At 41.2% G+C, this 13,788-nt stretch overlaps 1 protein-coding gene across 1 annotated transcript in view; it reads right to left on the bottom strand.

Moving 5' to 3' along the window:
- Window positions 1-9,756: 9,756 nt before the first annotated feature.
- Window positions 9,757-13,788, bottom strand: part of SP1 (Sp1 transcription factor) — a 43,531-nt gene continuing 39,499 nt past the window's right edge. The window contains exons 5-6 of the mRNA XM_063075177.1: window positions 12,413-12,612; window positions 9,757-11,953 (exon numbers count right to left, since the gene is read on the bottom strand). Coding sequence (XP_062931247.1) covers window positions 11,640-11,953; window positions 12,413-12,612 — 514 coding nt within the window. The 3' untranslated portion in view covers window positions 9,757-11,639. The remainder of the gene's footprint in view (window positions 11,954-12,412; window positions 12,613-13,788) is intronic.

The raw sequence follows: 13,788 nt of genomic DNA on the forward strand, positions 1-13,788 counted from the left end.
CCTGCTGAAGGATGGTAGCAGGAGGAGGAGGAGAGCATGAGCCAGCACAGCTGTCCCTGACAGAGCTTCCTTCAGATACAGGGCACTGTTGGGCTTCCAATTCCTCATTTCCCAACTCCGCCCCCCTCTATCCCATCCCATTCTCTGTGGGAGAGAAGGCTGCTGTGGGGGAGAGGGTGGGTGTGTGGAAAACAGGGAAGGAAAGGGAAGAGCAGAGAACCAATCTTGTATCATCCTCTCTTCAGCCACCTCCTCTTTTCTCTGCGTAGTGGAAGGAGAGGGCCTTGGAGGCCCAGCTGAGAACTCGGTGATGCCTAACTTCAAGTCTCTGCCCTTTGCTGACCTTGGAGGAAGGTGCTGGACCCTGTTGGCCCTTCTCAGGCTGGAAACCAAAGTGAAGTCAAATGTTTAGAGCCATTCAGCTCTGCCCAAGATCCCTTCAAACACACATATTCAGGGCTCAGTTCTGCAGCTCCCTGTGAAGCTCCCTTCACAGCCCATACCAGATTTGACCCTGTTTTCTAAACTCAAGAATCAGAAAGTATACAAAATTGCTCCAAGTTTTAAAAAATCACATTAAAAATGTTTATAATTGTAAATTTTGTTATGTATATTTTACAATTTAAAAAAACCACATTAAGGAAGTAACAAAATTTTTATTGAGCACCTACTATGTGCTAGGGTACAGAAAGGATTTTTTCTTTTTGTATTTTACTTCACTTTAATAAAAAATAAATAAATATATGCTGGGGGACTTTTTTTTTTTTAATGAGTAAAGAGGTTGAAAGAAAACAAAACAAAATCAAAACCTACAGGGACTCCGCACTTAAGGACTATGCATTTTACAATCATATCATCTAATTTTTCCTCTAATATATTTATTATTATCTCCAATTTATAAGAAAATTGAGCTTAGGTAAGTTGCCCAAGGTCACTCCACTCAACTCTTGGTATTACACCATGCTGCCTGAAGACAAATACAAAATTCAGCCATAAAAAAGTTCTATTTATTTATTTATTATTATTTTTTAAAAATTTTTTATTTATTTATTTATTTATTTTTAAAGATGACCAGTAAGGGGATCTTAACCCTTGGCTTGGTGTTGTCAGCACCACGCTCAGCCAGTGAGCGAACCGGCCATCCGTATATGGGATCCGAACCCGGGGCCTTGGTGTTAGCAGCACCGCACTCTCCCGAGCGAGCCACAGGCCGGTCCCAATTATTATTTTTTTTAAAGATGACCGGTAGGGCCGGCCCGTGGCTCACTCGGGAGAGTGCGGTGCTGAGAACACCAAGGCCCCGGGTTCGGATCCCATATACGGATGGCCGGTTCGCTCACTGGCTGAGCGTGGTGCTCACAACACCAAGTCAAGGGTTAAGATCCCCTTACCGGTCATCTTTTAAAAAAAAATAAAAATAAAAAAAATAAAGATGACCGGTAAGGGGAGCTTAACCCTTGACTTGGTGTTGTCAACACCACGCTCAGCCAGTGAGCGAACCGGCCATCCCTATATAGGATCTGAACCCGTGGCCTTGGTGTTATCAGCACCGCACTCTCTGAGTGAGCCACAAGCTGGCCCCTAAAAAAGTTCTATTTAATACAATATTTGAATATGGATTGTTGAGAAAATTTATGCACCATTATCTGTCAGAAGGCCATTAACTGGAAAGGGAGGGTATAATTTAAACTATTGGGGCTGGCTGGTGGCTCACTTGGGAGAGCATGGTGCTGATAACACCAAGGCCAAGAGTTGGGATCCCGGTACCAGCCAGATGCCAAAAAAAAAAACGAACAATCACCACCAGAGGTCAGCATAGAAACTCTGAGCTGTGGCAAGGGGGCATAAAGCATCTCTTCTGATGATTAATATATACATAGTACACCTCCTGTATGTATTAAGCTGCGGGGACTATAAAATGTGAAGGGAGGACACAGGGTGTGTAGAGGAAACGTCAGCATGGAGATGGAAGAAGAGGCCTATATGGCTTGTGCTGCGATAGAGACAGAAGGAGTCTCTTCCCCAGAGTAAGAAACAACAGTAAGGGCCAGCCCATGGCTCACTCGGGAGAGTGTGGTGCTGATAACACCAAGGCCACGGGTTCAGATCTTTATTAAAAAAAAAAAAAAAAAAAAGAACAGTAATAGGTAATCATTTTCACACCTAGGTGCAGTTGGCTCCCATGAGAATTAAGAATCAGAGGAGACTAGTTCCCTATTTTCCTAGCTTTCTGCCCCCCTAGTGGCTGCCTGAAAACCCTTTCTCGAATGATCTGGCTTAGACTTGAGATGAGGGTCTGAGTACTGACTGATTCTGGGGACTTTCTCCTGGGGAGTCTGCAGGAGGAGAGAGTAAAAGCTAAAGTAGTTGTGAAACAGCAGCTGGAGGAACCACCAGGGTTAGAGACAGCTGCCCACCCTTCCATGGGCCCTTCTGGGAGTCTGCAAGGCCCTGACAATGAGGTGGAAAGTTGTACTTAGTTCCAGCTGTCTTTCTTCACCAACTCCTAGATCAGATAAGTCTGGGGGTTGGGGGGGGGGGTAGTTGAAAGCCATATAGCTTCTAGTATCTGGAGTATCTTAGGAGACCATCTCCTCCAGAGTGGAAGCAGAGTGAGGACCAGATAGAAAGGCAAAGCCTTGGATAACTACTCCTGTCAAAGATAAGAAACATTCCAGCAGGATTATGGGAACTATACCTCCTCTGGGCAGTTAGGTTTTAGAGCTGAGATAGTGATAGAAAGGGTTAGAATCTGAGAGCTAAGGGATTAGGAAGGTACTGAAAAAGGACCCAAGCATGGAAGTAAAGACTTTCTGGATTCCGCATACACAAAGATCATCATTAGTGCCCCCTGATTCAAAGTCAGCAGTGGCCCAGTAACTTACCCTTGATTCCACTGACTACAGGGCTAAAATGTATTGTTTATTCATTCAATGAAGCAAGTAACAGATCCCAGTCTAAAAGAGTATTTCACTAGTTCCTGGGCCTACAAAAATAGAAGTGTGATGATTCCTGCCCTTCAGGAACTCATAGTCTAGAAAGGCAGGCAGGCAAAGTCTAGAAACAAGCAACCAGAAAACTGTTTCATAATAGAGGTATGACCGAGGAGCTATACAAGCAGCAAGATAATTCTGCCTAGGGCACAGGAGACAAGGGAAGAAAGGTTTTCACAGAGAAATGGATATTTAAGTCATCTCAGAGATTAACACAATAAGAGGAGAGTTGTTCTAAGCAAAGGGAATAGCAAGAGTAAAGGCACATAGATGTAAACGCAAAGCATGTGTGTTGGGGGTGACGAGAGTGAGGAGAAAGTAGTATGAGATATGAAGCAGAAAATCACCCTAGTGATAAGATTGGGACCAGGTTTTCAATTTTATATCAAGGAGCTTAGACTTTTCCTAAAAGTAAAGAATTTTAAGCAGAGGCCTAGCGGCAATGTGGAAGATGGATGTCTGGGGCTCAGGGAGATCAGTTACGAGACCCAAACAATAACCAAAGTGAGTACTAATATAGAGGATAATTGGAGATACAATGTATAGGTAATACTGACCAGATTGGTAATCAAATGAATGTTGGTAGGTGAAAGGGAGAACTAAAAGATGACTCTGAGGGCCGAGCCCGTGGCGCACTTGGTAGAGTGCTGCGCTGGCAGCGCGGCGACGCTCCCGCCGCGGGTTCGGATCCTATATAGGACTGACCGGTGTACTCACTGGCTGAGTGCCAGTCACGAAAAAACGACAAAAAAAAAAAAAAAAAAAGATGACTCTGAGGTTTCAACTATGAGTGACCAAAGGGTAGGTAATATTATTAAGGGAGATGTGGAACACAAAGGATTAGTTTACCTTCTAACATGTTGAATTTCTCTGTAGGACATCCAAATGAAAATGTCCAGCAAGCAAGCTTCCAGGTCAAGAGAAAAGATAGGGCTCAAGATTTGGAAGTCATCAATATGTACATAATAGCTTAAAAATGGATAGGACTTGTTTAAGAGGGAGAAAGGTAGAGTAAGGAAAGGACACAAGACAAGGAATACCGAGAAGAAGAAGCGCCTATGAAGGAGACTAAAAGGAATGATCAGAAAGGTTGAGGAACCAGGAAAGTATCTGCCACACTCTATGGGAAGAAAGCTGTAAGATGTGGTGGTCAATAGTAGCACATTGTAGCAGAGAGGTCTAAGAGGCTAATGACAGATCACTGGAAATGAAAGATCACTGGAGGTGGCAACCAGGTCTCTGATGTTAATGAGAAAAATTTTGGTAAATGATGGGTGCTGAACAAAGTGGCCTGAGGAGCAAATAAAGGAAAAGTAAAATGAGTGTAAACTACATTCACTAACTGGAAATAGAAGGAACTAGATCAATAACCTGAAGAGGAAGCAGAGGTTTTTCAAAATGGGGGAAGTGGAGAGACTTGAATATACTTATAGGCTGACAAGAGGGAATAAGGGAGAGAGTGAAGATAAAAAGAGAAAATAACTGTGAAACAAAGAACAAAAAGAAGTCAAAGTAACAGGCTAAGAGCGTAAGTGAAAGGGTCGGCCTCACAAAGGAAAAATAATATTTCTCTCCTAGGAAGAGAGAAGGGTAAATTGGTGAAAATATAGATGTTTATATGAAGAGGAGAGGAAGTTTGAGGACAATTCATTTCTCCATTTTCTCCATGAACTAAGAAGCAAATCATCTGCTGAAAATGAGGTCAGGATTGGGAAACTAGCAATAAATGGTTATCTGTCTTATTCACCAAATTATGAAGTCCTTGATAGCAGAGATTGTCTCAACTCTTTATCCTTAAACTTAGTACTCAGAGTACATAGTAAAGACTCAATAAATATTTATTGAATAAACAGATGACAGATCTTTTAAGGGCTTAAGTCTGCAAAAACTAAAACCAAACACCCCAAAACAAACAAAAAACACCTCCAATAAAGTAAAATATTAAAATGTTATATATTGCTAATGGCTGTTAAGAAAATCAAATGGCTGAGTTTAATCATGGCTAAGTGACTGCAAAGCAGACACAGGGAGTCAAATGAGCAAAATAATTGAGAATGCTAGCAATCATAATAACTGACCAAAGAGAAGATTTCTTAGATAGTGAAGGACGTGAAACCATAACCTGATGGAAAACTGAGAACACTGTCAGAATAGCTTCAATTTCAGAAGGGGCCACAGTACAGACTTAATGTTAGATGTAGGCTGGTATTAACTAAATGTAAAATATGTTTGGGTCAGATTCTGGTTTCTAAATACCATTCTCTAAAAAAAGGAACCAAGTCTCCTTAGAAAAATGGCTGACCTTGGGCTGGGGCAGATAAGCCTGAAGCATCTTTTATGTCAGAAAGAAAGGAAATGCTTAAAAAAAACAAAGGATATGAATATATCAAAGGGATACAGGAGCTAATTGAAAGAGCTCCTAATGGCCAAAGCTGGGAAAATTTGATCAACAAAATATTGTAGTATTGGATAACTCAATTACAAATTAAATATACATGAATACAACCTAATATAAATGATGGACTAACAAATAAATGGGGGAGGAGACAAAACTTCCTTATAGAAGAATTCCAAATAACAGATGTAGATACTATCCCCTCTAGGAGGTAAAGCTTAATTCCCACCAACCTCGCTGAGGGTGGGCTAGACTTACTGATTCAATTCCAAAGAATAGGAAAAAAGAAAAATAGTAACTTTACAGTAAAGAAACCTGATAAACACTAAACGAGCCAAATGATAAAGGTTATCATTGGTGATGTTATGGGGCTATCATATACCCTGATAGGATGTGATGAGAAGGCCACTTCACCTCTGTGGTATTCTTTCCAAAAACCCATAAGCTAAATCTAACAATGAACAAAACATCAGACAAACCCAGATTGGGGGATATTCTACAGGATATCTGACCAATTCCCAAAGTCTGTGAAGTTCATAAAAAACAAGGAAAGACTGAAAAACTATCAAGGAGGAGAGTGGGGAGACATAACAAGTAAATGCAATGTGTACCCTGGAATGGACATCAATGGAAAAACTGGTGAAACTCACAGTCTGAAGTTTAGCTAATGTAACGTACTAGTGTCAGGTTTTTTTTTTTTTCTCAAAGCCTACGTAGGCAGTTTGCCATCCAAGTATTAATCAGGCCCAGCTCCGCTTAGCTTGAGATCAAACCACCGTCTGTTTCTTAGTTTTGACAATGTACGACGGTAACATGTTAACAACAGGGAAAACTGGTAAGGGTTATATATGCAACTTTTCTGTAAACCTAAAATTATTTCAAAATAAAAAGCTTATTAAAAAACAAACAAAAATTGGAGCTGCCGTTGTTCCTCTTGGTCCTCCACATTTTTATGTAGTTGTGCAGACTGATCTGATCATGAAACTGTTTACCTAGGAGTTAAGTGTAGGGCAACTGCACTGATTAAAACGTAGCTGAGCACAACATAGTGTAGCTGGATACCTTTGCTGGATTCAGAATATGAAGTTATAACCATTATTCTCCCCTTCCCAATCCCCTCAATACAACAGAGACATGGCTTTTTATTAAAAAAACTTTTTTAATTGGTTTACAAAGGAGCTACAGACTACATTGAAACTAATCTTTGTACAAAAGGCAAAAAAAAAAAAAAAAAAAAGCCCAAGACACCCAGAGACAAAAGGTAGGGGGAGACAAGAAAGGAAAATAAAAATGGAGCAGGAAGAAACTGAAAGACAAGAGATTAGCATCATACATACACAAAAGTGTATGTGTGTGTGTGTAGGTGGGGGAGAGCAAGATGAGAGAGCATTTAAAAGTATTTACCCACACAGCCCTGGTGATAATTGGATTGGAACCAACAACAAACACAGCATGAGATTATTAAGAGGTTTAGAAAGGCAACAGTGGTATGGAGACTGGTTATTGCCAGTGTTAAGAAATTAACATGTTTCAGGCACCAGAGATTGGAGCACCACCCCTGCCCTCCACCCCAGAGGATGACAGACTTGGGAAGAGGAAGCAGGCCCTGGGGCAGCTGCCATTGGTGTGTGTAGAAGGTCAATAGCATATTTTCCCTAAAGTCTTTGTGCCCTAGACACTAAGTAAGAGCTATGGGATGTCAACAGGAGAAAGGGATGATCAGAAATATGAAGAACTGTTCTTGTCCACACTGTTAAGAGCAGTTGTTGGGAAAGTGGAGGGCTGGGTAGACAAAGCCCATTCCCCTGTGGAGAAGGCACAACGTTAATTCCTGAAGGTGAGTTATAGGAAAACACACACCCCATGAGAGGTATCAACAAAGTCCTCACTACCTGCAGCCCCAGCCTAACCCCACTGCTTTTTTTCTAATATTGAGCTGGGATTTAGGGGAGTTGAGAGACAGATCACCACACCTCTACTCCCTCAGCACAGACAAGAGTAGGGCTGTTTGATAACAAGGAAGGGCAAAATAGGACAAAATAACTCCTTTCTCTCAAATGAACACTGTGGAGAAAATCTTTTTGGGATTGGAAAAGTTAGAGTGGAGAAGATCTACAGAAGGAATGACACCAGGGACTCCCCTTCTTTTCCTTTCCATGCCTTCAATCTAAGGCAAGCGAGCCAAATCTGGAAAAGGGAGTAGGAATTTAAGCTTAAGGCTGTTCAATGTCTTCCTGGGGGCTGGTGTTTAGGGAAGGCAGACAAAGAAAAGAAACAGGGCAACCTCAAAGCTGGTCTGCTCATCCTCCTAAAAGAGGTTTGTACCCCCGGAGTAGAGCCAAGAGAGGCATCAGAGAGAGCACAGTCTCCCAAACAAAAGTAATAATCTGCTGTATTTTATCAGCAATTTTCAAAAGCAACGTTTTCCGGGGTTGGAGAAATGCCATATCCTCCTCCCTTTCCCCAAAGCTATTGCTGCCACCTTTCATCCCTGTAGATAAATTATTGTCTCTCTTCTAAGGGAGATGAAACTCTGAGATTTCACATCCCTCCTCCCAATCCCAAGAGGCTACCCAGCTTTGGCTAGGGGGAAGGAGAGCTATGCAAAGGGCCCCTCACTTGAGGCAGCTAGACTGTCCTCGTTCCCTTGGTATCTGATCTCCAAAACTCTTTTGACCTGATCCAAGGTCCAAAAGGCATCAGGGTACTTGCAACTGAATGAAAACTTTAAGCAAGTAGCACCAGGGCTCCCCCTACCCAAAGCAAAACAGGTGCCTGATTAGCACCCCCAGGAGAACCCCTCAAAAAGTATATGAATTTATTGCATCCTAGCAAAGATCTCCAGCTTCCAGTATTCACACAATGTGAAGATATTAACAATACAAAATATATTCTGAAAGTCAAACACCTGCAGTTCATAGTGCTCTCAGATTTGTTAAAAAAATACAATGCTTAGTTTCCTATATAGGATATACAAAAGCAAAAAATATATATATGTATATAGTAGAAATAAATCAGCCATAGTAATTTACAGCTTTTGTCTCCAACCCTCCCCTAATCATAATCTTTACCCCATATTTCAGTCTATACTTTCTGGGATCAAAGGTTCATGTATTCTAAACCAGGCTGAGAAATATCCATTAAATTGCATTCTGCATAGCACCCACAGAGTGGCAGCTGGGAAGTCCTGGAAGGAAGATGGCGTGGGTTGTTACTACTCTGGTTAAAAACTGAGGCAGTCGAATATTAAGCAGATGAACGTGAATAGGCAACCTGAAAGGACGAAGGAATGAGTGCTTTAATATCACCACTCCACTGGGCATCTCCAGCCATGCAAGGTTTGGTCATTTAAAAGATAAATTTTAAAAACTCATGAAAAAAATTTCAGAATCAACATGCATATCAGTTACATTAATTTTTGCTGGCCAAAAGTTCAGGGAAAGGGGATTTTCATAATGAGCTCCTGACTCAAGGAATGTAGGCTCTTAACTTCCTGTGGAAAAGACTGAGTGGATCACTGTTGCTGGGAGGCAAATGCAGAAGCTGCCCTTGTCTGGGCGCCAAACAAGAGACTGGATCTGGAGCTTCCTTGGTAAGAAGGAAATAGGACAAGTAGAAAGAACTGGATATAAATTCACTCGTGGTAATGCTAATAAAGGGGGTTAGAGTAAACCAGCAGCTTTCTATAAAAGACAGAAACATCATCAAATAACTTTCTAAAAGCTTGTAGCCCTCAGCATCATTAAGCTAGTTCACATCTAATAATTTCATACTGGAGAAGATTCCATTCCTTGAAATGCTCTAGCAAAATACTGCGTACTCCAGTGAGTTATCTTGACCCTTTCCTCCAAAAGATGCCAAAGTACATGATTAGAGACATAAAACAACAGGTTCTGAGTTCTGCCTTTCAGTGGGAATAAATGGTTTGATAGTAGTCGGGCATGGATAACTTTCACATCAGCATTAATAAAATTTGATTAGGGAAAAGTTCCTTGCAATAGTTCCTGAGTGTTGAAAACAGTATTGAGTCTGCAGAGAAAACACCAAATGGAGTGAACTATTCTTTACTATTAACAGTTATTATATTTCAGGTTAAACACCACCACAAACTTACCCAAAACCTAATTTGAATGGATTTTATATAAAATATATAATAGAATCATAGCATCTTCTATTTGTAGCCATGGTAAAAAAGACTTATGAAAAGAACAAGGACTTTGCTATAGATCTGGATGTTGGTTTCACTTTCAAACATAAAAATAGTTTCTTCTTTAAAAAGTGCAATAGAATATCCCCCATTCATAATTACAACTGATTTTGCCTAAGCAGAGAAATGACCTCACAAACATACCCAGGTTTCAAGATAAATTTCTAGGTAATGGGCCTGAAAGGCATTTTGATCTGAATTTATTTTCCAACAATTTCAAATATAATTTCTCATCTGTGTGTAGATATATAGGCACAAACACACATTCACGCACACAGTCATACACAAACATTTCACTTTCTATCAGATTAGGGTAATTTTTTATTGCAGGTCTCTTTTTATATTGGCTAACAGAAAACCTATCCCCAATCTAACAGATTACACACATACACACAGCCATTTCCACACTTCCTCACAGTGAAAAGCTCTCTAACAAGATACCAGAAGGTCAAGAGAGACAATGCTTTAATGGCTGGGCCTTGAGGACAATTCTGGTTGCATATAAATCTCAGTGCCAAACACACTAAGAGTTCCCTGCCGCTATAATTTTTGGATCAGCCTCTTCCGGAATCAGGCCGTGGAGAAAGCAGGATGATTTCTCCCAATCTCTCCTATAAACCACAGTGGTAAGACAAGATTTCTTTTTGTTCTGGGCTATCATTCCCATGATCGTGTGCTTCCTTTTCCCTTAGGAACCACCCAAGTACATACAAGGAAGAGTTAAGGGAAAAGATAAGAACCACTGTCTACATATTAGTACATGCTCTGAAGTTCTGCAGAATGGAAACCCAGAACAGATTCACACTGGCTGATGCTCTTTAACGACCTAACAGGAAAGAAACTACTAGGATGTTCAAAAGAGGAAGTGTAATTCCTTTCAGAATGTGAACTCAGAACCCCACATATGAAAGCTTAGAGCTACCTTGGAAGACAGTGGTACCAAAGTCCAAATACCCCACTAACTTCTGAACCCAAGTACTATGAGTCACTTCCTCTTCTGAGCACATCTTTTTTTCCTACTGAAAGCCCCTATCTATTATTTGACCATTTTTTGGCAGTTTATACAAACTGATCCCAGATTATCACCTTCAAAGGTTCTTCTGCACAATTACATAGAAAGACTTCTGATTCTCAAAGCTTAGAGCAGCTAATGAAGGGAGATGCCTTTGACTCTCCAGCACCAAGAAGGTGCCTGCGTCAGTAGAATTTTGAACACTCCCTCCACAGCTACCTCAAGTATCAGCCTGGGCTTCAAGGTTTTTCCATTCTGCTGCTGGGACTAAGGTCTTTACAAGAAGCAATCAGGTGAGAAAAGGGGAGATAGAAAGGACTGAGTCAGGAAAGGAGTGCAAAAAGCTGATCCCAAATAAAAAGACAAAATTAAGAAAGGAAAAATATTATGTATGTATATATAAACTAAAAGCAGAGCATATGAATGCTTAATCTGGTGGTAAGCCACAACAACATCTATTGAAAAGCCTGATGTGTCACAACAAGGCTCAGCCATAGGGAAATAAGGCAATATAAAAAAAAATGACCAAGGTATTTTGGTCACAGAATGGTCTCCTTCCTCCTCCCAGCCAACCCCTATGAATGCATCTCTCCATAAATTTTTTAATATATATATATAATATAGAATCTGTTTTTTGTTAAAAAGTATTTCAATGATCATATATATTTATCAAGGCATGATGGCTTTAGGAAAGGGGGGGTGGATCCATCATGGGAGAGCTGAGAAGGGAAGCACAGGAAGGGGAGACTGGGGTAAGAAGTATAAGAAGATACTGTGATCAAACAAATGCTCACAAAGGGTGGCACCAACAGAATTTTCACTAATGTTTCCCACCTTCAAGGAGGCACTGATGATATAAGCAGATGCCAGGACCCCATCTCTTCTCTTGTATTCCTCCCCCAATTCTTCCCACCACCCTGCATTTTAATGCCTCTTGGCTCTCTCTCTCTCCATGTCTCTTGGACCCATGCTACCTTGCATCCCAGGGTTGACGGGTATGGCCCACATGTCTCTGGCCCCGGGTGCCTGATTTCAGAAGCCATTGCCACTGATATTAATGGACTGCAGATCTGCCACCTGCATGACGTTGATGCCACTGTTGGCAAGACGGGCAATACCCTCTGGACAGATGGCCTCCATGGCTACCATATTGGTGGTAATAAGGGCTGAAGGGGTGGCAGCACCACTGCCTTCTGAGCCTGCCCCACTGTCCAGGGGCAAAGTGCCCACACTCAGGGCTACACCTGGGCCTCCCTTCTTATTCTGGTGGGTCTTGATATGTTTTGACAGGTGGTCACTCCTCATGAAGCGCTTAGGACACTCAGGGCAGGCAAATTTCTTCTCACCTAAGTAAAGGAAGAGAAAGAAGATAAGAAGCTGACATGTCAAGAAGTGGGGGTACCTTCTTGCCTAATTCACTGCCTTTAAACTATATGCACAATAAGGCCAGTCATAAAAGGTGGTAAGAACAGGAAAAATCTGGCAAGTATCTTTTCCTCTTTAAGGGAAGAAAAATAGATAAAGGTTGTGGATTACTTAGTAAAAAAGGCAGAACTCTGTAGAAGAGTAAGCAGTACAGAGACCAAAAAGAGTAATGAGCTCAATGTTCCACCTTCAAAATCTCGCACAAAACCTAGTTTCTTCCTTCTTAAAAGTTTTCCAGATTAAGTCCATTTCCATTTGTGACCCACATAATTCAGTTTCAAATGTAACGTGCTCAGAAATTTGAGTTATTTCACAGGTATATTTTGTGTCTCTCCATTCTGGTCTCTTACTATTTCTCCCTACCCTAGGCTCTTGCTCACCTGTGTGTGTGCGTTTGTGCCTCTGTAGCTCATCTGAACGTGTGAAGCGTTTCCCACAGTATGACCAGGTACACATGAATGGCCTCTCGCCTGTATGCCAGCGCAAGTGTGCCCGTAGGTGTGAGGTCTTGCCATATACTTTGCCACAGCCTTGGATGTGGCAAATATGCTGTTTCTTTTTGCCAGGATCCCCAGAGCCCCTGAAAGTGAGAACACAACTATTCATCATTCATTCTAGAGACAGAAATTAAAGAACCACAAAGCGTAAACAGCAATTACCCAACCCACTCAAAACTAATGCAAACATTTATTTATTTATTTATTTTGAAGATGACCGGTAAGGTGGATCTTAACTCTTGACTTGGTGTTGTCAGCACCACACTCTCCCAAGTGAGCTAACCGGCCATCCCTATATAGGGATCCAAACCTGTGGCCTTGGTGTTATCAGCAACACACTCTCCCAAGTGAGCCACGGGCCAGCTCTAAACTTTTATTTATTTATTTATTTGTCTTTTTGTGACCAGCCGCACCGCGCTCAGCCAGTGAGCGCACAGGCCATCCTTATATAGGATCCGAACCCGCAGCGGGAGCACTGCTGCGCTCCCAGAGCCGCACCCTCCCGAGTGCGCCGTGGGGTCGGCCCCTAAACTTTTATTTTTAAAAAAAGACTTTTTAGTATCAAAAGATAAATCTTTATCAGATTCTGGTTCCTAATACCTAAAACTCAAGTTGTAGGTTTCCTCTCTACTGGATATTTGCTCTTTCATGCTTTCCTGTTTCTTAATCAGTTTCACTGCATGTTTGAAGAGACAATCGCACTCATGGTGACTTGTGAAGTTTGCAAAGCACTTTCTTCTATTTTTCAGGGAATTTAAATCTCAATCTAAGCATCTCCCTGGAGTATGAAATACTGTGACTATGTCTCTATTTAAGCACTTGGTGGAGAACTTTAAATAAAATATAATATTTTACAATTACAGAAATTTTCTCTTAAGATTAAAAGCTGAAAAGCTAGGGCAATATCAGGGACCTCAGGGGATGAGGAAAATGGGCTGGATAAAAGTTAAAAGAGGGGAATGAGGACCCTAACTAAATCAAGGTATGAAAAAAAAAAAAAAAAATCCCTACATGGAGCAGATCCCAAGCTCCTCTCAGGAATCAATTCTGCAACGTTTCTACCAAACCAATATGTTCCATGTGTGATCCATTAGTGGGCAATGACGAGATTTTCAAGAGGGACTTTTTTTGCGTTTTAACAGCCCATATTAGCAGAGGAGAAAAGAACCATAACAGTAATGAAATCACACTTTGGTGAAAATCAGAGAACTTCCTTCAGAAATATAACCCACTTTAAACTTTGTTAGAGGGAAACTGTA

The sequence above is a fragment of the Cynocephalus volans genome, chromosome 12 (genome assembly GCF_027409185.1).
Source record: "Cynocephalus volans isolate mCynVol1 chromosome 12, mCynVol1.pri, whole genome shotgun sequence".
Taxonomy (NCBI): domain Eukaryota; kingdom Metazoa; phylum Chordata; class Mammalia; order Dermoptera; family Cynocephalidae; genus Cynocephalus; species Cynocephalus volans.